General features: G+C 38.2%; 1 protein-coding gene across 1 annotated transcript; it reads left to right on the top strand.

Moving 5' to 3' along the window:
* The first annotated feature begins 13,927 nt into the window (after positions 1-13,927).
* FAM237A (family with sequence similarity 237 member A) lies at positions 13,928-20,828 on the top strand. The gene is made up of 3 exons (XM_077771514.1): positions 13,928-13,938; positions 15,919-16,340; positions 20,206-20,828. The coding sequence occupies exons 2-3, from the start codon at positions 15,929-15,931 to the stop codon at positions 20,343-20,345; spliced, it is 552 nt and encodes a 183-aa protein (XP_077627640.1). The 5' UTR covers positions 13,928-13,938; positions 15,919-15,928; the 3' UTR covers positions 20,346-20,828.
* Positions 20,829-24,137: the final 3,309 nt, after the last annotated feature.

The raw sequence follows: 24,137 nt of genomic DNA, 5'->3' as shown, positions 1-24,137 counted from the left end.
TACTCTCTACCTCAGAGTCTGATTTCCAGGCAATCCCATCTGGAACAGTCACCAAGCAGCTGTTGGTTTCATCAGATCATAGGGTATAAAGAAGAAAGGAAGGAAGTGAGGAATGACCTGGAGCCCTGGATAAAGTTGTAGATTCTGGACTGTCGTCTGTGGACCTAATTCTCTAGCAATTGAAAGCAGGTTTATGAGGATCAGAGTAAGGGATGCTCTCTGGCAGTAGTATATAAAATGGATTGTGGGTCACAGAGCTGGTAGGTAGTATCCAAACCAGTCAGGGTGCCAGTCACACACCATAGATCCAGGATGACAAGGAATTGACATAGGGATCTAGAAAGGGAAAAAAGAGTGGAAGGGACAGATCACACAGGTAGGATCAACAGAAACTTGCAGCTGGTTGTGGGAAGGAAGAGAGAGGGAAGGGTAAAAGGTGAAGGCCAGGTTTGATACCTAGTAGCTGGGATGATGGGGGCAGTCCGGAGAAGATCCATTTCGGATCTGTTGGCTTCAAAGGGCTTGATGGAAATCAGGTGAAGTTGTCCAGCACGTAATTGAAAGGAAGATATAGAATATCTTGGAAGGGTTAGGATGGAAATATTTACTTGAGAATCACCTATAGATGTAAAAATTTAAGCCATAGAATTAGAGGCAAATTCTTGAAGATGTATTACAGATAGGGAAAGGAAGACAGGGAGACAAAGAACTGATAAGATTGGGTGAAAATATGGAATAAATGTAACAGAGGAAGAAGATGACTTCCATGAGATCAGCCTTATGTGCTAAAAGATACTACTGGCAGTGGAACTGAATTCCATTGGTCCCAAAGACAGAACTTAGCAAGAAAAGGTGAATCCAATCTTCCAGCTGTAGCCACGATTCCAAAAATTTGAAATCAATAATGACTTTCCATAAAGGGCAATATTCAACTCCCCCAAGTCATGGGAGCCTCACTAGGATCTATTTAATTTTTTTGAGGAAAACTGGGATATCTAAACTTGAAAAAACTTTTGACAGTATCTCCATTGTAGCAAAAGAATGGATTTAAAAAATCCTTTCACTTCCATTACTATAACCATAATTACACTTTCTTTAGTCCAAAACTGAAATTATGAGCATTTGGCATTCCAGGAATGAGAGATAAGAATGACACTCCCATACTTATTAGAAGTCAAATATTGATTTATCAGGAGAGTAGTTGTTTATTAATAACACCATGGTGGCTCTCCACAGAAAAATACTGCCCCTGGGCCACGATGATATAAAAACAGATGAACACAAGTAAGTTGTTCATTGTTCTTCAGTTTCAAAATTACACTCTCAATACTACACAAAGAAGGGGTGAGGTGCTGAAGACATTTTGTTGGACATTTTGTGAAATGTGAATTGAACAAAGGAAATAAAAGAAGCCAATCCGAGTAGAAAGTCATGGTTACAGGTAATCATAATGCTCTGTGTTTCAGAGTTGACATCCAGAGTATTACCCTTCCCTCTCTCTTCCTTCCCACAACCAGCTGCAAGCCTCTGTTGATCCTACCTGTGTGACCTGTCCCTTTCTGACAATTCTCAGAAAGTTGTATAACGTCTCCTTTCCTGGTGATGTATTGCCCAGAGCCACATTTCATTAGCTATGGTTAGAAATGAAGAAATAATTTTTCTTTATTAAAGTTAAAAAAAAGAACTCTGAGAAGGCCTTGTACTCAAATATTTATATGAGACCAAAGACCAAATGCTCAGATGAAAGGAGGAAAATGTAGTCAATTCAGTCCATTTCAGCTTTGTTCTCAGGATATATATACTGAGTAGGTAGTTGTCCATATAAAATAAAAAGCCTTTGCTTTTTACAGATGAATGAATTACAGATGAATGTCCCTGGAAGAAGTCCTTTGACTATCAAAGTTTATACCATTTCCAGTTAGTTACCCGGAAAGCCAAACAATTCATATATCCACATTTCACATATCACTTATATTAGTGGATTATTACAAATATTTTATAACATAGATCATCTCTTTGTTTGTCTGACTTGCCCTTTGGCTATAACATGGATCATCTCTTTGTTTGGCAAAACCTTATTTTGAAGGTTAGTTACATAGCTCTGAAATTAGTTTGGTTGGAACACTTTGTGTATATTTACTTTTATTAGAGTAAAAGAGAAAGATGAATTTCGAATTCCTTGCACAAAAAGTCATCGATATCTAAAACTGAGTTCCTTGCATAAAATGTGATAGACAGCTAAGAATGTTGACATTTTGCTTTTGAAATGAAAGCTTTTTTCCCCCACCACAAAAGAATTAAAGCCTGGAAGCACCCCTAACAAAATAATCCCAGCCCTTCGTAACGCTCTTCTCCCCTATCTAGATTTTATGAGAGCCTGAGAATGCCTCCAACTCCCTATTCAGTATGAAAGTCTGATTTGCAGGATGTGCTGCAGGGCTAACACTTGTTCTGGGAACTATTTTAGAAAAAGGAAGAAATGTGGGATCATGGTTCTGGACAGAATACGATTGAACTACAGTGATTTAGAAATGAGGTGGGTTATATAAATATGACTTTTCAAAAATGGCCAGAGAGACAGGTCAAGAATACATTAGCGTACAAACATGGCTTTAACTTTATTTTGTTTCTTGTTTGGATTTTCTCCCCAATTTTACTGTATTTTCTTTATGTCTGAAACATTTACAACTGAGGCAGATAAACAAGAGGTTCAATAGTCTTTACAACCAGCATCTCACCAGAGTGTTTCAAAGACTGTCAGGCATTTGATGAAATGTTAAAATAATTCAAACGCTTCTGGTTATGTGGGCTGTTGCTTGACATCTTTCTGGTCTTGAAATGGATCAATGCAATGGTCATATAGACATATAATAGATTTCCTGGAAAATTCTCTTGCCTTTGTTACCTAGTAAGCAAGAGGTGTTGAACTGAAAGCTCAAGAAATTTGTTCCAAAGTCAAATTTTTCTCCTGGGGATGACAAGTTATGTTGGACATCAAAGGTAGATGTCATGTTTGAGTACAGAAGTGGTCAGTTTTCTGATAGCAACTCTAGATCAGATTTACAAGTTGAAAACAGTCAATCACAAACGTATATACAGGAAGTGGTAAACTTCTCACTAAGACTTAATTGATGCCTTGGCTGGTGTCACACCTTTGTTGGAGTCTAGAAGTTTTCTGCATGGTTATTAATTCGTCTATGAATCATCTATGAATGGGTGTCCCAAGATGTTAGTTAGGTATGAAACTTCATCTGGAATATGGGATCCCAAGATGGGATGGATGTACATGTACATATATACAAACAAATATCTATATATACATATATATTTGAACATATAACATGATTTTCCATATCTGTGCCCATGTAAATTAGGTATAAATTTAAATTCCCTTAGAATATAATCCTCAGATATGTCAGAATCATGGAGGCTGTTAAAAGAAATGTACTCTTCTACAGGAGCTACTGGCCATTAGGGAAGGGGTGGGTCTCCTATCATTTGGAAGGTTTTCAAGGAAGAGGTTGGGGAAGAGTTTAAAAAAAAAAAANGCATATTCTCTCCACATATCTTGGTAGGTTTCAGTAGTTTCACATGTGTGTGCCTAATGACACTTGAATTTGGTTGATACAAGTCAATTTTATAAGCATAAGGAGCTGTGATTTGGTTCTAATGAGCACTGATGCAATCTCAAAGTTTCCATGGATTAAAGGCCTAAAAAAGTGAGAGGACTGAAGTCACGTGTGCATTAAAGCCATGTTTTTCTTCTTAATCTCTACTATAATACATGCTTTTATTTCCTATACTTCACTCTTGCTCTTAAATTATCTGATTTATTTATTTGTTTATCGAATATTTTTTGTCTTCTCTAGTAGAATGTAAGTTCCACAAAAGCAAAGATTTTGCTTATCTTATTCACTGATATGTATCCCCCATGCCCATGCCCATAACTGAAAATAATAGTGTGTGTGTGTGTGTGTGTGTGTGTGCGCGCGTGCGTGTGTGTGTGTTTGTGTGATGCTGAACAAATGAATTGCTTTGGTTTGGGCATATGTGTCAGTATATTTTAATACCTTGTTGTTTGCCTGTGTTCATCTACTGTGTTCCCGTTTAACTTCTGGATTTATAAGTGGTTTAAAACATATCTTGATGATCTCTCATTGTACTTAGCAGAGGACATGCTTTGAAATGGTAAATATTCGGTCATCTCAACAATCTCCTTTCTTCTCAGGAAGATTCTGTAGATGGACCCACACATTTCACTGTCCTGAACTTACCCCGGAGAAAGTGCACAGGGATGGGGACTGATGGTCAAAGAGAATAGAGTGTGGTTATCGCAAGAGGGACTAGAGTTCAGGACAGGGTCTTATACATTTCCAGTTTTCCTCTTTATTTTATTAGCACTGGTTAAATGACTTGGTACTCTAATAGAAGACATCCTAAATAGTCAAGAAATTCTTTTTTTGGTGGATGAAGTTTTGCACCATTTGTTTAATGAGGAATGAAGAACATTAGCTCAATAAGGTCTTTTTCTTAAAGACCTTCCATAGGTGATATGGATTTGAAAAATTTTTCTTTGCTTGAAATATAAGCAGAATGGGATTAATCATAATTCTTGGTCCTTGATATACTCCATCATTAAACTACTGGACTTTTTATGCAGGTATTTATTTACTTACCTACTTATTGATTACAATCCTATACAGTATGTAATGAGTATGTATATATATTGAATATGTATATATGTACATACAATGAATCTACTATTCAATATGGTAGTCAGAACACTGACAGTAACTAACACTGTCTGTGTGAAACTCCTCCATCTTGTCCATTGAACTTTTCCCTCCTAATGTACTTACTACCTTGATTCCTACAGTAATAATTTTATTGGCATTTGAAACACATCATTATATTCTTTTAAATATTCCTAATAAATGTGTTGCTTGGTTTTAGTTGTCTTAACTTTATAAAAAGAGTATTGACATTTGTATATAATCTTTTGGGACTTATGTTTTCTTTTCAATATACTTGTAAAGCCATCCATGGTGTTCCAACTAGCTGTACTTCATTCATCTTAACTACTATGAAATAGTCTGTTGTGTGAATATACTACAAGGCATTTATTTATTCCCTACTCTTTGTTTCTGGTTTCTTGCTCTATTAATGGTATCTTTGTGAACATTCTCATACATATTTATTAATGTACAAATGCAAGCATCTCTCTGGTGTTTACACTGAGAAGTGTGTACTTACTCATAGGGTAAAGCAATGTTTAACTCCTTTCTATAATGATTATACCACTTCTAATTCTTAATTTCAACGATTTTCTAAACTCCAGCATTTCTAGACATTTATTTTATCAATGGATTATTGCCACAAATCATAGGTAATAATTTGAGAAGGCAAAAAATACTTTTGGGATTATCTAATTGGACCTGTATAATTCACAGAGAACATTGATGCATAGGAGAGCTGAAATGCTTTGCTCAAAGTCCTAGAAACAAGGAGCTTTCAGATGCATCCCCAAGTAGTTTATGCAACATCACTGTATTCTTTTTTTTTCATTTTTAATGTTTATTTATTTATGAGGGAGTGAGACACACAGAATGCAAGCAGGAGAAGGGTAGAGAGAGAGGGAGACAGAATCTGAAGGGGGCCCCAAGCTCTGAGTTGTCAGTGCAGAACCTGACACGGGACTTGAACTCACCAAGGATGAGATCACGACCTGAGTCAAAGTCGGATGCTTAACCAACTGAGCCACCTGGGTGCCCCAACCATCGCTATATTCTTACTAGCATCTTCTATTTCTCAAATATGTAATGTTTGGTGAATAATAGTAAAACTTCCATTTTTAAGATAAAGAAGTTAAGACCTAAAAAAAAAAAAAAGCAGCAAAAAAGTTATCCCCAATTAGGGTTAAAATTGCCTTGTTTTCCATCAGCTCATGTTGCCTTGTGGGGCTGACTTTGCCGTTTGCTTCTCCCAAAGTCATTCCCAACTCCCTGAACAAAGTACTTTACCCCCTTCCACTGGAGCTTTTTCCCCCAGACTTATCTGTGTCTAAAAATGATCATGTGACCTAGATGTAGCCTATGAATTTAACTGTAAGTCCATGGTTTTAAGAATGTTTTCATTATTTTGATTAAAAAGTAACAGAGGTAGCTGGTCTGGAACAATCCTTCTACCCACTTCCTTCCTTGAATGTAGATATGACATCTGGAGCTGTGGCATCTAACCTCAGAGTCCGAGGCAAGGCTAAGGGAATCAGAAATGTAGGGCCTGATATTTTTGGTCACTGAACTAGTATCAGCACCCACACCTCTCCAGACTTCTTCTTAGGTAGGAAAAATAAATCCCTTTTTATTTAAACTACTGTAGTCAAGTTTTCTGTTATTGCAGCTTATTGTGTTTCTGGCTAATACAACATGTTACCAAAAGGATCTCAGACTAGATTTAGAATGTTTCTCATTTTCCAGTGACTGAAAGTTAAACACTTGTCATTGAATGGTAGATGTTTTTTTCCTCAAGGAAAGTGATTTGCTACTTGCATACTTAGCATCCACTTTTAGATTATATTCTTGCAATCAAAAAATTTCATTTCAGAGGATGTATTTATAATTACATAAAAGTAATATATTCATCCAGCAAAAGCATGATAAAAAGTTTGGGTACTGGATAAAGAATAAAAGTAAATTGGCTGACTGACATTTTAATTTCTTTGTCCAGGCATAAGAAAGAAATATGATCAATGCAAAGTTGATAAATGACACTCACTACTCCAATCTCAGGTTCACAATGAGATGATTCTCATAAATAAATTCAACCTACACTGATTGGGCTTTAAAGGTAAGAGTAGTCAGACACGATTCCCATTCTGAATCGTGGGTTGGGTGGGAGTAGGAAGGTGAAGAGAGACAGATAACCATGTATATCAGTTAGAATACAGTAAGTGCATAATGAAAGTATGAACAAAATTGTGGCAGAACAAAGTATGAACAAAATCTGGGGCAGAGAAAAGCTAACCCCATTAGAGGCACATGGGTCAAGGAAAAGCTCCTCATCCCAGGAGCCCTGCTCATACTGTGAGATGCTTTTATGCCTTGAGCATATAGGTCTATGTCCTTATTGTTCTTTCACAGATGTTTTCTTCTGGACAAAAATCCATGAATGTCACTGGACCTCTGACTTTCTGACTGTGAACCCCTGTACTCCTACATGTGTTGAAGGAGAGGTTTTATGGTGTTTTGTTGTTGTTGTTGTTGTTGCTGTTGTTGTTGTTGTTGTTACTCTATCACAGTTAAGCCCTTAGAGAAGGAAACTTACTATTGCTAAAACTTCAGACCTTTGCCATAGTTGCTTTGGTATATAAGCCAATTGAAAACAAATCGCTGGTATTGTAGTCTCCTCTGGAAATGAGTAGCCCAAAAGACAGGACTTAACAATGGTCATTTTTGAATGACTGGGATTATTGTGAGAGATAAACTCAACTCTTGACAAAGCCATAAGAATCCCTATGGGCTTTGCAACATACTAGAAAGAATGGGCAAAGGATGGATAGATCTTGAGAAGTACCTCCAAAAAAACCCACCATTATGCCTGTGATCACAACTACAGTATCTTCACTTGTACAAGCAGGAAAAACATGAATGAACTATTCCTGTATCACTGAGTAACTTTCCTTTTCTGCACATTTTAGAATCAATGCCCAATATCATCTGACTACTTCACTGCAATGTGTCCTTATGAATTTGATGACACTTAAAGAATGACTCATCCATTTACCCCAGTGGGCATTCCAGGAAATTGTCCTTGTTTATTGCCATCTTCAAATTATGGAAAAGCATAAAAGAATGAGAGAAAGTAATTATTTTTACTATCTGATCCTAAATGTTAAAGAAGCACCCTATTCTTAAAGGCTGTCCCCATCATTTGCAAATTAATGCTCTGCTGAAGATGCAAACTATCTATATAACTGCTCTCGAATTTCATTAAAATTAATCGGAAGTCCTTTTTAATGTCTTTGAGAATTGCTTCAAGTGGCAAAAATCAGGAAATCTACCCATGGGGCACATTCAGCTAATTGCGATTTACTTCTCAACTAGTCATTCTTTCGCTGGAGGCTGCAACTGCATAAAACTGAAACAACTCTTTGGATGACAAATGCCAGTCAAACCAGTTTTTTGGCCTCATGTAATTTTAAAAGACCCATTGATTTTCTGAATGTTTTTAACAGAATGATGATATGATAGATTGATTCCAGATATGGTTTATTAAAATGATTCTCTAAGTTGGATCGGCCATATCTTCCCTCCCAGTTGGTCAACTGGGGACATGGAGGGGAATAGAGATAAACTATACACTAAAGAGAATAGAGAGTGACAGATAGTATGTGTGTTTGTACAAGTGCACTATTTAGGACTTATAAGTGACCATGAATAAAGCTAAGTTTGGGAACAAACCATGTTCTAATTCTTTCCAGCTAAGTCACCCAGGGAAAATCCCTTAACAGGAAAATTGGGAAAGAGGAGAATAATACCTGTTTTCCTTAGGATCACATGAAACCAGGTGTATGAAAATAAAGTTTTGTAAACTATAGTTGCTGACTGAAAGTCATCATTGTTAGGTAGAGTTTAGTCTATGGAAATGAAGCCACAAGGATAAGATATCAAACTAAAGATTCTAATATTACACAGAGCATAAAGTGTTTTATTCAAATGATTTGGTGATGGCTTTCTTTTTATCTAAATTCAAGAATTAGTCTGTAAGTTTTCTCTTGCAGTTATTAAGCTAATTATAAGGCTCAGATAAAAGACATATATTTCTTCCCAAGAACCTCTCCAGCTTTCTCTGATAACCAAGGAATACTAAATATACATTACAACAGAATATATAGTCATTAAAATCTGCTTTTAAATAAGAATATTCAGGTGACTCAGTCAGTTGAGCTTCTGATTCTTGATTTTAGCTCAGGTCGTGATCTCACAGTTGGTGAGATTGAGCCCCACATAGCACTCTGCACTGACAGCACAGAGCCTGCTTGGGACTCTCTCTCTCTGCCTCTCCCCCACTCTTTCTCTTTCTCTCAAAACGAACAAACAAACATTTTAAATAAATAAATAAATAAATAAATAAAATGTTCAATATTTTAATTTTCAAGTGCAAGCTGGTAAATCCTGTTTATGAGAAATGTCTCATCAGGACATTATTTTCCAGAGTGGCACTACAAAAGTTTTGCTGAAGGACAAAACTTCCAGTTCCCAGTAACTATATTGGAAAAAAAAAAAGCATATGAGTAGACACTAGCTAGACTTCTAAAAAATATTTTAAAAGCCTTTACCCCAATTAACAAGAGCTGTTGTAAGCCATCTCATTGGGATAGCCATGTCACACATCCTCAGCTTCTACAAATAGGTGTGACCATTTCAATTCATTATACGAGAAAGGGGGGAGCTCAACTACCGTGGTCTTTACCTTCGCTCCATTTCAGCCGCTCATTGTAGTGGTTGTGGTCAGAATTCAGAGCTGTTCCACTTCTAAAATGTGAAACCTAAATATCGCTCTCCTTGACAAGAACTTCTCTGCCTTTCAGTACCTTCCTTCTTTATTCCTCTTACACCTGCCTTTTCCCTCCCTTATTGCCCTTATTGAGGCCTCTCGTTTCCTCCATTTCCTTCTAGTCTTTCCTTCTCTACCATGGCCTCTTCTCTTTTTCTAACTTGCTTCTATAACCTTGAGTCCTTTGTATCTGTCTGCATCAGCACTTACCCAACTCTAACACTAAGTGAATGTAATAATGACCATCCTTTTCTCCTACGTTCAGTCAGATGAACCCTGCAGGAGAAAAATAACAACCAACATTTTTCAAGTACTTGCTACATGCAGCACCATTCTAAGTATTTCCCATGTATGATCTCATTTTATTTTCATGAGCCACAGGAGAGATTTTTGCCCATTTTACACACAGGAAAACTGTTTCACAGAGGTCAGGTTGCCCAAAACATTACATCAAATCACAAACGCAGCCAATTGTAGATATCTCATTATTTTAAAAAAGCTAAAGAAAATGCTGCCTAATTGCAAAGTACCATCCACTGAAAGATACATTCTGATTTCAGCGGTGTTAAATGTGAAAAAAAAAATTCATCTAAGAATCAGTGAAATATGACATATGAGAAAGATATAGTGTAAACCCAGCCAGTTTGGCTACAGAGCATAATAATTTTCATCATTAAGTTATTTTGCCTCATAAAAACCAGGCTTGCATGCAAAATGGTTTGTTACAAATTTATGGTCTCAAACTTTGCCCGGGCTTTTAGTACTTTCTTTAGTGTCTCTTTCTTTCTTATCTCCTCTCGTCTCTTCAATGATTATCCCAAAGTCTTTTCACCCTTAAGTTCCCTTCTTAACACCTCCCTCATTCATTTTTTTGTGGCTGACTGTGCATCTTACTTTATTAGGATAATTGAGACCATCTCTCACCATCTCAACTCTGCACCACTGCTCACCATTCTACCTACAGACAAATGCAGAGAGAGATAGTCCCCCTTCTTCCTTGTTCATAGAGCAAGCTATGCCCCCTTCTGTTAAACACTGGCTTCTTTTTATTCTCTTATTCCTCTTGCTTCTCATTTCCTCTGAGACTGTTGATTGTCCTTCTCTCCCGACTTTCAACTTCTCTCTCTAGTGGTTTCTCTCCCTCAGCCTGTAAACATGACAAAGATCCAACCTCTAACCTTCTATTCCAATCCATCTCCCTCTTCTTTTCCCAACTTCATAGAAGGTGTTTCACAGGCACTGTCTGCATTTCTTCACTTTCCATTTCTCCTCAACCCACCACTCCTCCATGAATACTCAACTAAAATTTGTTCCTAATAAACAACTCGGTGGCCTCTTCTTTTTCAAATCCAATGGAAAATTCTTAGTCTTCACTTTATTTACCCCTTTTCTAAATCTGTATGATATGGTTGATTTCCTCCTTCTTGTGAAAATCTCTGTCTCACTGGCTTCTAAGGAACCACACTTTTCTGGTTCCTTTTAATCCTGTCAATCACTTAAATGTTGGCATTTCTAGTTTCTCTCCTCTGGCTATTCTTTTACCCACTTTACATACTTTCCTGTGAGGATTTTACCTATTGCTTAAATCCCAAATCTGAACTTCTCTCCTGAATGCTGTATCCCAAGTGTTTATCATTAGTCCCCGCCTTTGCCTTGGCTATTCAGCATCTCCATTGGATGACAGTCATCTCAAACTTGACATCTTGAAAATGGAAGATGAAGCAGAAGAAGGGAGAAAATAGTTGGGGAGAGGGAAGGAGGTAAAACATGAGAGACTCTTGAATGCTGAGAACAAACTGAGGGCTGAGGGGGGGTGGGGGAGAAGGGAAGGGGGGTGGTGGGCATGGAGGATGGCACTTGTTGGGATGAACACTGAATGTTATATGTAAACCAACTTGACAATAAACTATTTAAGGGAAAAAAAAAGAAAACCCAATTCTTGATGTTCCTTTCTCAAACTTATTCCTCAAAACACTTTTATTCTCTTAACTGGTGGTAATTCCAAACCTCCAGTTGCTTAGCCCCCAAAACTTGGAGTCATGTTCAATTTCTTTTTCTTACACCCTGCATCTGGTCCATCAATAAGTCCTGTTTTTCCTATCATCAAAATATATTCAGAATCCACTTACTTTCATTGACTCCACTGCTACCACCTGTACTGAATTCACCATATCTCATTTGAATTATTGTAGTAGCTCCCAAGTGTACTTGCTGCCTCTGCCCTGCCCTATCCAGTCTGTGCTCTACTAAGCAGCCAGGATGGGCTTCTGACCACCTCTCTGACCTCACTTCCTACCACTATACCCAGAAAACACTTCTCACAACACACTTCTTCCAAGCTTCCCTTATGCTCCACTGGGAGCATTCTTTCCCATGTATATGTATGGTTCTTTCACATTAATAGAATTTACTCAATATTTCCTCACCAGGAAGGGCTTCTCAGTACTCCATCTAGAATAGCTCTTCTCCACATCCTTTTCCAAACCTGCTTTATTTTTTCTTATAATGTTTTGCTTTTTCTTATTACACCTGATATATTACACATATATTGGGGGGGGGAGTTCAGAATGATAGGGTCTCATTATTGACTCATACATAGCACTATTTGTTCATTTAATTAGCTAGTTATGTGTTTGTTTTTGATAGGTAGCTGTAAACTCAATGTGCAACACAGAACCTGGAACTACAAATTGTTATACATANTATTATAATGATTTACATATATATAATTTTTAAATTAAAATATACATGTTCTTAGGGCACCTGGGTAGCTCATTTGGTTGAGTTTCCAGCTTTTGCTCAGGTCATGATCTCACAGTTCATGAGTTTGAGCCCCGCCCAGAGCCTGCTTCAGATTCTGTGTCTCCCTCTCTCTCTCTGCCCTTCCCCTGATCATTCTCCCTCTCAAAAATAAATAAACATTAAAAAATTTAAAAATATATCAGTGTTCTTCCCCCACCCCCACTCTAATGTAAGCTTCATGAATTGAGGGACTTTGTTTTGTTCCTTCTGCATACATAGCTTCTAGAATACTGTCTGGTACATAGGCATTGGAAAGTAAAGTAAGCACTGCATATTAATATACCAATGTTTTCAAAGGTAAGGTCAACACATCCAAAACCAGAATTTCTGTTCTCTCTTCTTTCTTCACACTCCTTTCCTTAAATTTTCTCTCTAGAAACACAGAACTGCTTTGAGTGCTCCCTCAATGTCTTTGCTCATGCTGACTTCTCTGACTGGAGAAGACTATATCCATTTGGCCCCAGGATACCTGTATAACTCCTTCCCCAAGAAGTTCATCAGTCACCTCCTTAAAGATACCTTCTTTCCGCCCTCCTTTCTTTTTTCTTTCCACAGGCTTCTCCCTGTGCTAACACACCTGTATTTCTCTAATGACCTTCTCCAAAAGGCTGAGACTGTCTTGAAGTTCAGGAAGCAAGGCCAAGACCTCACCTATTATCTCCCCCAACCCCCACCCCACCTTCTACAGTGTAATTAGAAGTAGACATTAGCATGTTCAGTTCACAGATTGAGTAACTAAAGCACACCCCATGCAGGTTCAGAGTAGAAGAAAAAGTCCAGAACCCCTCAAGAATTCTCTTTGGAACTTTGTTTCTATCTTTTGGGTAGCTGTCAGTTCTTTTCTTCAGTAAACCTTGCTATAAGCCTGGGTTCCTCCCTGTGCCCCTCTGGAAGGTAACCATGGATACTATTGAGCTGACACAAAAGCCTTCAGTTAATGGAGACTTAAAGTGGATTTTAGGACACTCAGAGGGTTTCCAGGTGAGGGGCAAACCCTGGAAACACTTGCAAAGCTAGGACTTTTACTTCAGGCCCTCAGGCAGGTTGTGTTTCAGTGAAGGGAGGACACTAATGCTCAGCAGAGCTCTGTAAGCTTGACAGGTATTACCTAGCTGTGAGTTGAGAACCAAAGGGAGTCCCAGGTGAAATGCAGGGCCCCTGAGGCGAATCTTCCACCCCAGCAACAACACGGGCTCTTGAGGGGATCCAGGTCACAGAGCCTAGAGGTAATGGGGTCTCCTGTCCCCAGTCAAGGGGGAACTTCCAGCAATGCCATCTCCCTACCCACATCCTTGCCCCATGGGCATTTTCCTACCCCCAGCCTCCGACTACAGACAGGCGGAGAAATTCACTCCCATGTTTCTAGGAGGCTCCTTATTCCCATGGAGCCCTTTCTGATCGCTATCTGGGCGCCCTAATGCCTTCTCCGACCCCAGGAGTCCTGGGTCTTCCCTCACATCTGTTTATTCTCAAACAAGGCGCGCCTGGAGGGTGGGGATCTAGGGACCCCCACTGGCTCCTAGACCGTCTCAGAGCTGGGTCCCAACTTTCCAGTTCCTGCGTCGCATCGCTCCTCCCGAGGTAAGACCGGGAAGCCAAACCGCATAAAGGCTCAGCTCCACTGGGTGGAGGGTAGCTGTGCGTCAGGGTCGGTGAGGGTGTGTGTGGCTAAGCCTGCTGGTTACCTGAAGTGAGATCTCTAGGGGAGGGAGGGAGAAAGAGAGTGCGGGAGATGGACTTGGGGGCGAGAGGTGGCGGCAGTTTCCCGGCGCTTTGACGTAGACTTGGAGAGGCGCCGAACACTCCCACTGCTTAAGAGGCACCGTAGCCTTCAGGACGCCGGGGCTGGGGACAGTCACTCGCTCCGGGAGCAGCCTGAGCATTTCCTCTCCAGACACTCGAGGGAATCCAGAGAGGGTTGAGCAGGTAAGTGGGAAGGGGTGCCCTCCTGAGACCTGGGAGTTGAGCCTCTGTGTAAGGAAAATAATGGGGCACAAAGGACACAGCGGGTCCTTGGCAGCTACACCCTGATGTGGGTGAGGCCGTGGAACCAGGTGTGGGATTGGGACCCAGTGAGCATAGCGCGAGGCTCGTAGCGGGGCGCACGAAGGACCCCAAGGCTGAGGAACTTCCACGCTCGAGAAAGACTCCTGAAAAGGGAATCTAAAGGAGCCTGCATGAGCGCTGTGGTGCAATCAGGCAGGGAGTCCAGGACAACACTAACTTCAGCACACTGGACAGCGTCCCGCCCTCTTCCAATAACTTCCCACTGACACTTGGACTTGTCCCCTAAGGAAAACAGCCTATGGGGGCAACTCCACTTTGATATTTTAGTTCAGAGGAGGACGTACTGAATACAGTTTTGTTCAGGGAGAGATCCTATGTAAGCGATCTAAATATTTTTGAATAATCTTGTATCTCAACGTACCTCTTCCAAATAGAAACCTGCATTGTTCAAAGGCAGTTCTGGAATATTGATTTAAGGTTACCTCAATATGTTCTGCTGCTGTGCAGCAGAGAAAGATTCCATCTTAAGGTGTTATCCTTACATATTCCAATATAGATGTATTCCCATAAGTATCCCTATGAGATGTGTCTTCCTTGCCTTCATGATACTAACATCTAAAAGGTTTGGAAATATAAGATAAAACTAAAAGTTAGCCGCATATACTCTCCTGATTTTTCTTTATGTTAGAGTTGTTTCCGTGTGATATACATTTTGAATACTCTTAAAGAGTAATATAAGCTTGTTTCCTTGGAAAAAAGGAAAATTTAGATTCATATTATTTTAAGGACATTATTTCTCACTGCACTTGTCTGAAGTGTAACATAATAATTTCAAAGTGGTATATGGTTTAATTTTATTGTAACAGCCTTTGAGAGCCAGAAAAGTTGAGTGAGAGGTGAATATTTTCATTAAAATTCTTGAGATTTGTAGCAAGAAGAAAGAAATGATAAAACATCATTTTTATGAAAGTTATATCAGAATTGTAGAGCATTTTAAAATGTCTATTAATTCTACTCTGATTGAATATATGCCCCTTAGTTCTTATACTTTCAGCACACTATTTTTATTTATAACATTTTACTACTTTTTTCTTTTTAAAAATTGAAGGTGACCCCAAATAAGAAAACATTTAAGGATAAAATATATTGAAATTCTTAATTGCATGTGAGTCCTGAATTAGAAATAGGTAGGGTAAATTATGATATTATAGAATAATTAAAGCCATGCAGCAAAGATTTTAAATTTTCACTTAAGATTCTTTTAAACTATGCTCCTCTGTATTTGAGAAAAACAAGTTCACTTATTCATGTCACAAAGGAACATGTCTTAGGAATAAACACTTCTTAATCTAAATATCTTGGTTTTACAGTACCTGGCTTGACAATGTGTCATTTTAGGTAAAATGGGGTTTATGATATGGGAGCTATGATAAGACTTTTCCTAGGTGCAATGGTGTATTTTCTTTGTTGACACCAAGGTTTTTAAAGGCATAATTATTTTCATTACTGAGTGGAGCTCAAGCAAGATTCATAAGATATTTCCATTCTGTGCAGTTTCAGCACCATGGCCGATCCTGGAAACAGAAGAGGGATCTACCGCCCCTTGACCCTTACCTGCTCCCTGCTCATTGTGGGAATGTGCTGTGTGTCTCCTTTCTCCTGCCACAGCCAGACAGACCTGCTGGCCCTTAATCAAGCTGATCCTCAGTGCTGGGAATCTTCTTCAGTCCTCCTCCTAGAAATGCGGAAGCCTCGAATTTCTAACACCGTTTCAGGTTTCTGGGACTTTATGATCTACCTTAAATCATCTGAGAACTTGAAACATGGGGCACTATTTTGGGATTTGGCCCAACTCTTCTGGGACATCTATGTGGACTGTGTTCTCTCCAGGAACCATGGCTTAGGAAGGAGGCAATTGGCTGGGAAGGAAGAGAAGATTTCAACAGTGCATCCACAGCACACAGAGAGAAAACAAGGTGGTCAACTCTAGGTCCCATGTTTTTCGAAATGGTGAATCAAGTATGAGTGTAATGCATTGTGAGGAAGAGGAAAATAGCTTTAGGGGAATCCATTGCCACATATATTCCTCTCAGGGGCGGACCCAAGAGCACATAAGTGATAGGAAGACAGCACTTCCTTTGGTATTTCATGGTATCTGTTTATATCAACATATTGTCCTCATTTTCATACTTCATGTAAACAGCAGCAAGGAAGAGTCAAGAAAGGCGAGTAAGGAAAAGCATGATTCTCAAAATATAACAAAAAGTATAAAGTGATTAGTCTGAATATTAGCAGTCATAACCTGTCTTCGTATGCTATGGATTTGGGAAGATTTGAATGTAAGTCTGGGGAATATTCACAACACACAAGCACTTGCCTCTTTTAAATGGAAAAAAAGAATGCTTTCATGTAAATGGAGAGGCTCCTTGTAATGTACTTGGTGAAGTAAAGGGCAGAAAAATTGGCTGGCTTGCAGATTCACTCCTTGTTGCTTTTTGAACAAATCTCAAATATGTAATTAGCTTCCAGCAACCTGACTGATTAATTTTTAGTAATTTGGAACTTCTGACAAATTTAGAGATTCTCACTGGTGTAAATATTTTATTCAAACAGACTTCTCTGGGAGTACTAGCAGAAGTATCCCTTACAGAATTAAAATTAGGGCAAATGATCCCGTGTGAATAAGCTGAGAGACAGATACCTGGGCCTATTCATATTGTTTTTGTTCCATTTTTAGAGTTGTTTCAACCAATGAGCTTCCAATCTTTGCAGCAAAGCCTGTTTGGGTGGTAGTAACACTTAGAATTATTTAAGCACTAGTGCAAAATTGAGGCATAACTAAAGTTTACATGTCTATATTTTATTGTGAGAATTGTTATATATTGCTATAATTTCTCTATTAAAATAACACTTAACAGTAATATTTCTAGAACAACACTTTCCCAAGGTATTGTATCTGGTTCATTTTAACCTCACTAAAAGTTCTTATGATTTGCTGATCCATTAAACCATATAATCAATCCACTGCAGTTATTTATAGATAAGTTTATTATTTTGACAAATGTTACTGTAACTAAACTGATTTCCACATTTAGAGGAAATATTCTTTTACCAGCTTAGCTACTAAAGAAATACAAAAATAAGTGTCTTTCAATGTTGGTTACCAATATTTAAAAATTATTTTAAACAGAGGCTGTTTGGACATCAGCATCAATAGAATTCTCTATTTTCTTCATTTGTACTGTAGGACTCTTTCTTCCATTCTTATATTTAGTTGTCATACTCAAATGACACTAATATTTATTGGTACTCACTTTGAATTACTAAATTATCTATAGAATAAATTAATATAATACTATTTGTGTTCACATGAATATGAGAATAACTATACACACACAAACAAGGTCTTTCTCTAAAATGGCTTTCAGTTTGCTTGCTGGCAACGTGGCTATCAGAATAGTCAGAAGTTTCATGTAATTTTTGGAGCATATTTCAACATAGCATTTCTATCTTCTTATTCTCCTTATTCTTTTTAAAGGCAGTAGATTTATCTTCAGCTTTAGAAGCCACTTTTTTAATCTTGCTACAGAGTTGCCGTTGACTCAGCTGGTCTGCAAACTTTAGTCAGAATGACTATGTAGCAGGAGGGAACATTTCACTTTATTGAAGTTATTTTAATGTTTGACATAAACAACTGTTTGCAGATCAGGAAACAAAGCTTTCCATTTGGACTGTATAATCACAATCAAAGTGGGTCTTGGGTCAAGAAGACACCATGTCTAAAAGTTAAATAGTTGCTGGAACATCGAGATTCCATCTCAAGAGGCTTAAGTCTCTAGTGGCTCAACTGGGCTCTGGATGTACTTGCACGGATTCTCTACTACCTTTTTCTATTGTCCTTGGGGGATTAATATGCTACAAGGTTGGGATGGGGGTGAGGTGAAGAGATGTTTATCTCTGTAGTTCTCAGGAAAATCACATCACCAGAGCAGAAGGGAAGAACTAATATGTCTACATAATGTGCAACAAGGTTCTTATTTTGATATCCTCAATTTTAATAGTTTAAATACACTTGAGAATTGTTGCTATGAATCATACTTTGCTAAAAACATAAAACTCCTGGGCACCTGGGTGGCTCAGTTGGTTGAGCAAGTGACTCTTGATTTTGGCTCAGGTCATAATCCCAAGGTTGTGGGATCATGCCCTGCATTGGGATGTGTACTGAGTATGGAGCCTCCCTCTCTTTCTCTATCTCTTCCTCTGCCTTTCTCCTCTTCCCCCAAAATATTTTTTAAAAACCCCAAACCGTAAAACTCCCATTTTATATGTCAATATATCATATTTGTTACTATTGGGCCAAAAATTATGAAAACAAGAGATATTAAATAGCTATGCAACCAGTCAACCAAATTAACTTATTTAGCCCTCAGTTTCTTTGTCTGAAAAAGAGGGATGTGGTAAGAATTAGATGACCCATAAAGTCTCTCTATGTTCTTCTTTCTAATGTTCTGTGATTCTATAAAAAAGAAATTTATGAGAGGCATGTATTTAACCATGAATTGAATCTGGAAGAGCTTTACCCCAAAGACAGCTTGTTGAGCTGGGTGATGACCTAGATACTATAGTTGTTTATAATAGTGCTAAGCAGGAACAGAGGGCATCTAGAAATGAGAATTCCAAAAATTCTGAGGTCCAGATATATCCTCACTTGAGGAAAGACTTAAAAGATCATTATTAATTAGTCTAGAAAGATATGAGTTAGTAACTGAATGCTGAAATATCCATAAGGTGTGAAAATGGTGTAACTAGGTATAACCACCAAATTATGATGGGTTATGTCAAGGCAGAGAGAAAGAGGGAGTGAAAGAGTTATTAATTGATTTAGGAAAATAGTAGGCTAATAATTTGCAAATAGAAAATGACAGATTTGATGTTAACTCATGGGTTAGTAAGAGCTTCAATGCAAATGAAGGGATTTTGAAGTATATCTCTGTGTCAAAAAACAATGGCCCTTTCCTTCGACAGATCATGCTCTGCCAGTGAGAGAAATTTTAAAAACCTGCCTGCCTGAGACTGGCAGTTTGTATGTTCTGGAAAAACTGTGAGTCTTTGCATTCCTTCATGATGCGAACATTAAAATTTAGATTTATAATTTGATGATATTTGTAGTTGGTGTCTAACTAGCTGGTAAATGTTTTTTTTTTAAAACACCAAACATTAGAGAAAACAATGCTTCAGGAATACAAATAATCCGATGTGCCAATGTTTGATCTTTTTACTTTACTTACTCCAAGAAATTTCCTAGAAACATCTTTAGAAATTACTTACCTAGAACTCTACCCTAAAGAAATATTCAGAGATGTAGCCAATCATTCAGTACACGAATCTTCACCGCAATGCTATTTATAACAGTAGAAAATTTGGAAATAATTGGAATGTTGCATAATAAGTAATGGTTCACTAAATTATGGCATAAAGCGTGTATGCAAAAAACTATGGTTATCTCTAAAAGATTATATTATGGGCAATATAAAGTTTTTCTGTATATTTTTGTATTAAAATTATATAATGATCACTTTTACTTTTTTAATCAGAAAAACATATCTTAATACATACATATTAATTAACAAGGAAATGTCTTTAGTATAATTCATTTAATTTAGGTAATTTAAACTGCAAAGGACACATAACCATAGGTTTACATAGACACTCCTGCAATAAATTTATACAGACTTTTGATAGAGTGACAGGAATAAAAACTTTAAAACCAATTTATTGACATTTAATTAACCTGAGAATAATTTGGTGCTCTAATGACTAGTTCCTTTTCTCTGCTTTCAGGTGTATATTCTCAGCAGCTAAGAACACCTTTCCTAAAGAAGAAAGAGTTGATTGAAGGTGTGATAAGCATGCATTTGCACAGAAGTGGGTCTAAGCTCATTGGGAAAGTCACCAGTGGCCTGCAAATAAAGAGAAAATAAATCTAACCTCAGAGCTAATTCACATCTTGGAATTAAAAAACAAACAAGCATTGTTTCCTTGACTATTGATCATTTCATTAGTTGAAATGGTGGGAATGTCCAGAGGTAAATATTAAGCCAAATTCTCTCAGAGTACCTACTTATGGATTTTCATTATTTTAGCCTGCTAGCATGTTCCTTCAAAGAGTGGCTTTACTGCCACCTCATCCCACTGTCTGAAAGAGTTAAAGTAGCTTCCAAGGATGATCAGGGGATTGGGAAAGTCACATTGCTTGTATTCACTCTGATCGATTGCTCTGGGATGCTGGATCTTGGTGAACTAGAGTCCCATCCATTTAACTTGAATACACTGCATGACTTCCAAGCCAGTAGCCACTGCTTATGTACAGGCATAATGGGCTTTATTTATTACCAGTTACTGACTGCAATACATAAAATCTTGTTTGAAAGAATATTTTTGAATAACGAATAAAGCAAAAAACAAACAAAACAATATGCAATGGCAAATAAAGCATTCTTCTAATGGAAACAAAATCAATAAAAGCTCTGGATCCCAAGTAACATTATTGGAGTCTTTTTTAAGTTTTTTTTTTATTTATTTATTTTAGGAGAGAGACAGAGAGCAAGTGGGGAAGGGGCAGAAAGAGGGATGCAGAATTCCAACCAGGCTCCACGCTACCACTACACAGCTGGATGTGGGACTCAAACCCACTAGCTGTGAGATCATGACCCAAATCAAAGTCAAGAGCTGGCTGCTCAACCGACTGAACCACCTAGGAGCCCCAGAGTCTTTTTTTTTTTTTAAGTAGACTTCACGTACATCATGGAGCCCAATGCAGGGCTTAAACTCACAACCCTCAGATCAAGACCTGAGCTGAAATAAAGAGTTGGACACTTAATTGACTGAGCCACTCAGGTGCCCCAAGGAGTCTTTTTATTTCAATATTTTAATTTTTTTAATGTTTATTTATTTTTGAGAAAGAGAGAGAGACAGCGCACAAGCAGGAGAGGAGCAGAGAGAGAGGCAAACACGGAATCCTAAGCAGGCTCTAGGCTCTGAGCTGTGAGCACAGAACCCCACGTGAGGCTCTAGCTCGGAACAGTGAGATGATGACCTGCGCTGAAGCCAGACGCTCAACCGACTGAGCCACCCAGGCGCCCCATATTTCAATATTTCATATTACCATTATTGACAATCTAAACACTAAGAAAAGAACAGTAAGTATAAGTATCTTTCAATTAGCCTATTTTCTATTTGATTAAATATTAAAACCCTGTAAGTGGTTAGTTATAACTTTGCATTGCAAGGCAAACTAAAAGTAAAATGAACAGCATTATAATAAGAGAATCCATAACAAATTTTCCCCTGAGAAGTGACCAGACCTGAATGAAGTTCATAACAGAGAATTTCAATGAGCAAATGTATTTGAGATCCCGACACAATGAGATTTTTATATATCTAATTACTTCATCTCTCCAATTGTACTATATAACCAATGCTTGACAACCAATTTGAATTTCATTCAGTATGTTAACAATTGACTTGCTTTTTCCATACCTGAGGGAAGCTTCAGAAAATGTTTCCACTGAAGGTTTAAGGTCCTCCTTAAACTAAAGATCTTATCCAAAGGGTTATCAGAAGACAGCTGCAACTGAGAATTAAACAAGTCCTAATAACAGGGGAAGAGAGTCTGGGGAAGGAACTGCCTTTTCTTGTTAACCTTCAGCTTTTCTTTGTGAAGAGAATGAGCACATTAAAAGCTGCCACTTTATCATTTCTTTTTAAAAGTTTTAAAAATACTTATTTATTTTTGAGAGAGAGACAGAGAATGAGTGAGGGAGAGGTAGAGAGAGGGAGACACAGAACTTGAAGCAGGCTCCAGGCTCTGGCTATCAGCACAGAGGCTGAACTCACAAACCGTGTGGTCATGACCTGAGCCCAAGTCAGCCGCTTAACAGACTGAGCCACCCAGGCGCCCCTACGTAGGCTTATGGTTTTGCTTTCGTGCCACTCTTTCTAATACCCTTCATCACATTCCTAAAAACCATCAACATGAACTTATTATCTCTTATAAATCATTGAAGAAATGCCACTCTTGCTGACAGAAGAGCTTGCCTGTGACTCCCCTCTCACCTTGGTCTATACAGCAGGATCTGCTCATTTTTTCCGGTAAAGGATCAGATAGTAAATATCATATGCTTATAGGTCTGGTCTCTGTTACAACGAATCATCAAGTCTGCTTTTGTGGAATAAAAGTAACCATAGACACTATGTGAATGAAAGTGCACGGCGATGTTCTAATAAAGCTTTGCTTATTGATAATGGAACCTGAATCCATATCATTTCCAAGTGTCACAACATTTTCTTCTTTTTCTTGACTCTTTCAACCATTTTTAAAAATGTAATAACCACTCTTAGTTCATAGATCGGACAAAACAGGGAGCAGGCAGGGTTTGGCCTGTGGGCTGTTGCTTGCTGCTCTGTGTTCTAAGGGATGCTTATAAAACTTGTAAGGAACAAGCTGGGATAAAGTGAGAAGGAGAGTGAATAAAAGCAAAATTAAAAAAAAAAACTGATAGACTAAAAAGCAAATATTAGCACGAGATTGACTGGGGATAACTTACCTCTAATCCTATTTAAATGGCCATCATTTTATTCTGGGACAGTACTAGAAATTACAGATCATACAAATAAAAATCCAGGACTCTAAATACAACATGGGTTGCACATCAAGACACTATGCAAAAGACTGGACTCACAGCCGTATTTATATAGAGAAAGTACAGAGCAGAGTACAGGCTCAGAAGCTGCATTCCAATCTCAACTTCATCAGCTACTGGCCAAGCAACTTTTGACAAGTTACTGAACTTCTTTGTGCCGATGTTTCCTCATAAAATGATATATCTACATGCTAGTTTTGTTGTGAGGAGTCAATGACTTGGTGCTTACAAGGTGCTTAGAAACGAAGTGCTCTACTAGTTAAAAAAAAAATTAAATAGTTAAAGAGTGATAGTGATTACTTTGGACATCATTAAATTAAGCATCCATACAGAGAAGGGAGGCAGATAAATATCTTAGCCAAACTCACTGGATGCAGGATTTTAGTGAGAAATGTTCATGTTTTAAAATTAAAATTATTTTGGGGCGCCTGGGTGGCTTAGTCGGTTAAGCGTCCGACTTTCTCGCGGTTCGTGGGTTCGAGCCCCACGTCGCGCTCTGTGCTGACTGCCAGCTCAGAGCCTGGAGCCTATTTCAGAGTCTGTATCTCCCTCTCTCTCTGACCCTCCCCTGCTCACGCTGTCTCTCTCTCTCTCCTAGAAATAAATAAAAATATTTAAAAAAAATAAAATTAAAATTATTTTAAGACCATGGTTGGTTCATATAAAGTTATAAAAATATAACCCAGAGACATCCTGTAGACTCTTCATCCAGTTCCCCAATGGTAACATCTTGCATAATTATTATACAATAATGCAACCAAGAAATCAACATTGGTACAAGCCACAAAGTTTATTCAGATTTCATCAGTTTTGCATATACTCGTGTGTGTGTGTGTGTGTGTGTGTGTGTGTGTGTGTTTAGTTCTTTGACAAGCCTGATCTCCATCAGGAGCATCCAGATAGAAAACTGGGTCAGTAGCTCACATGAAAAAATGCTCATTTTTTCAATCATCAGGAAAATGCAAATCAAAACCACAATGAGATACCACCTCACACCAGTCAGAGTGGCTGATTCACAACTCAGGCAACAACAGACGCTGGCGAAGATGTGGAGAAAGAGGATCTCTTATG

The sequence above is a fragment of the Crocuta crocuta genome, unplaced genomic scaffold, assembly GCF_008692635.1.
Source record: "Crocuta crocuta isolate KB4526 unplaced genomic scaffold, BGI_CrCroc_1.0 scaffold160, whole genome shotgun sequence".
NCBI lineage: Eukaryota > Metazoa > Chordata > Mammalia > Carnivora > Hyaenidae > Crocuta > Crocuta crocuta.
Note: the sequence above shows the minus strand (reverse complement) of the source record. Positions and strands in the feature narration are given on the sequence as shown.

Excerpts from the sequence above, each read along its gene's own strand:
- FAM237A (XM_077771514.1), top strand. The coding sequence starts at position 15,929 with ATGGCCGATCCTGGAAACAGAAGAGGGATCTACCGCCCCTTGACCCTT. Across the intron at positions 16,341-20,205 it reads GCACACAGAGAGAAAACAAG|GTGTATATTCTCAGCAGCTA; the intron begins GTGGTCAACTCT and ends CTCTGCTTTCAG.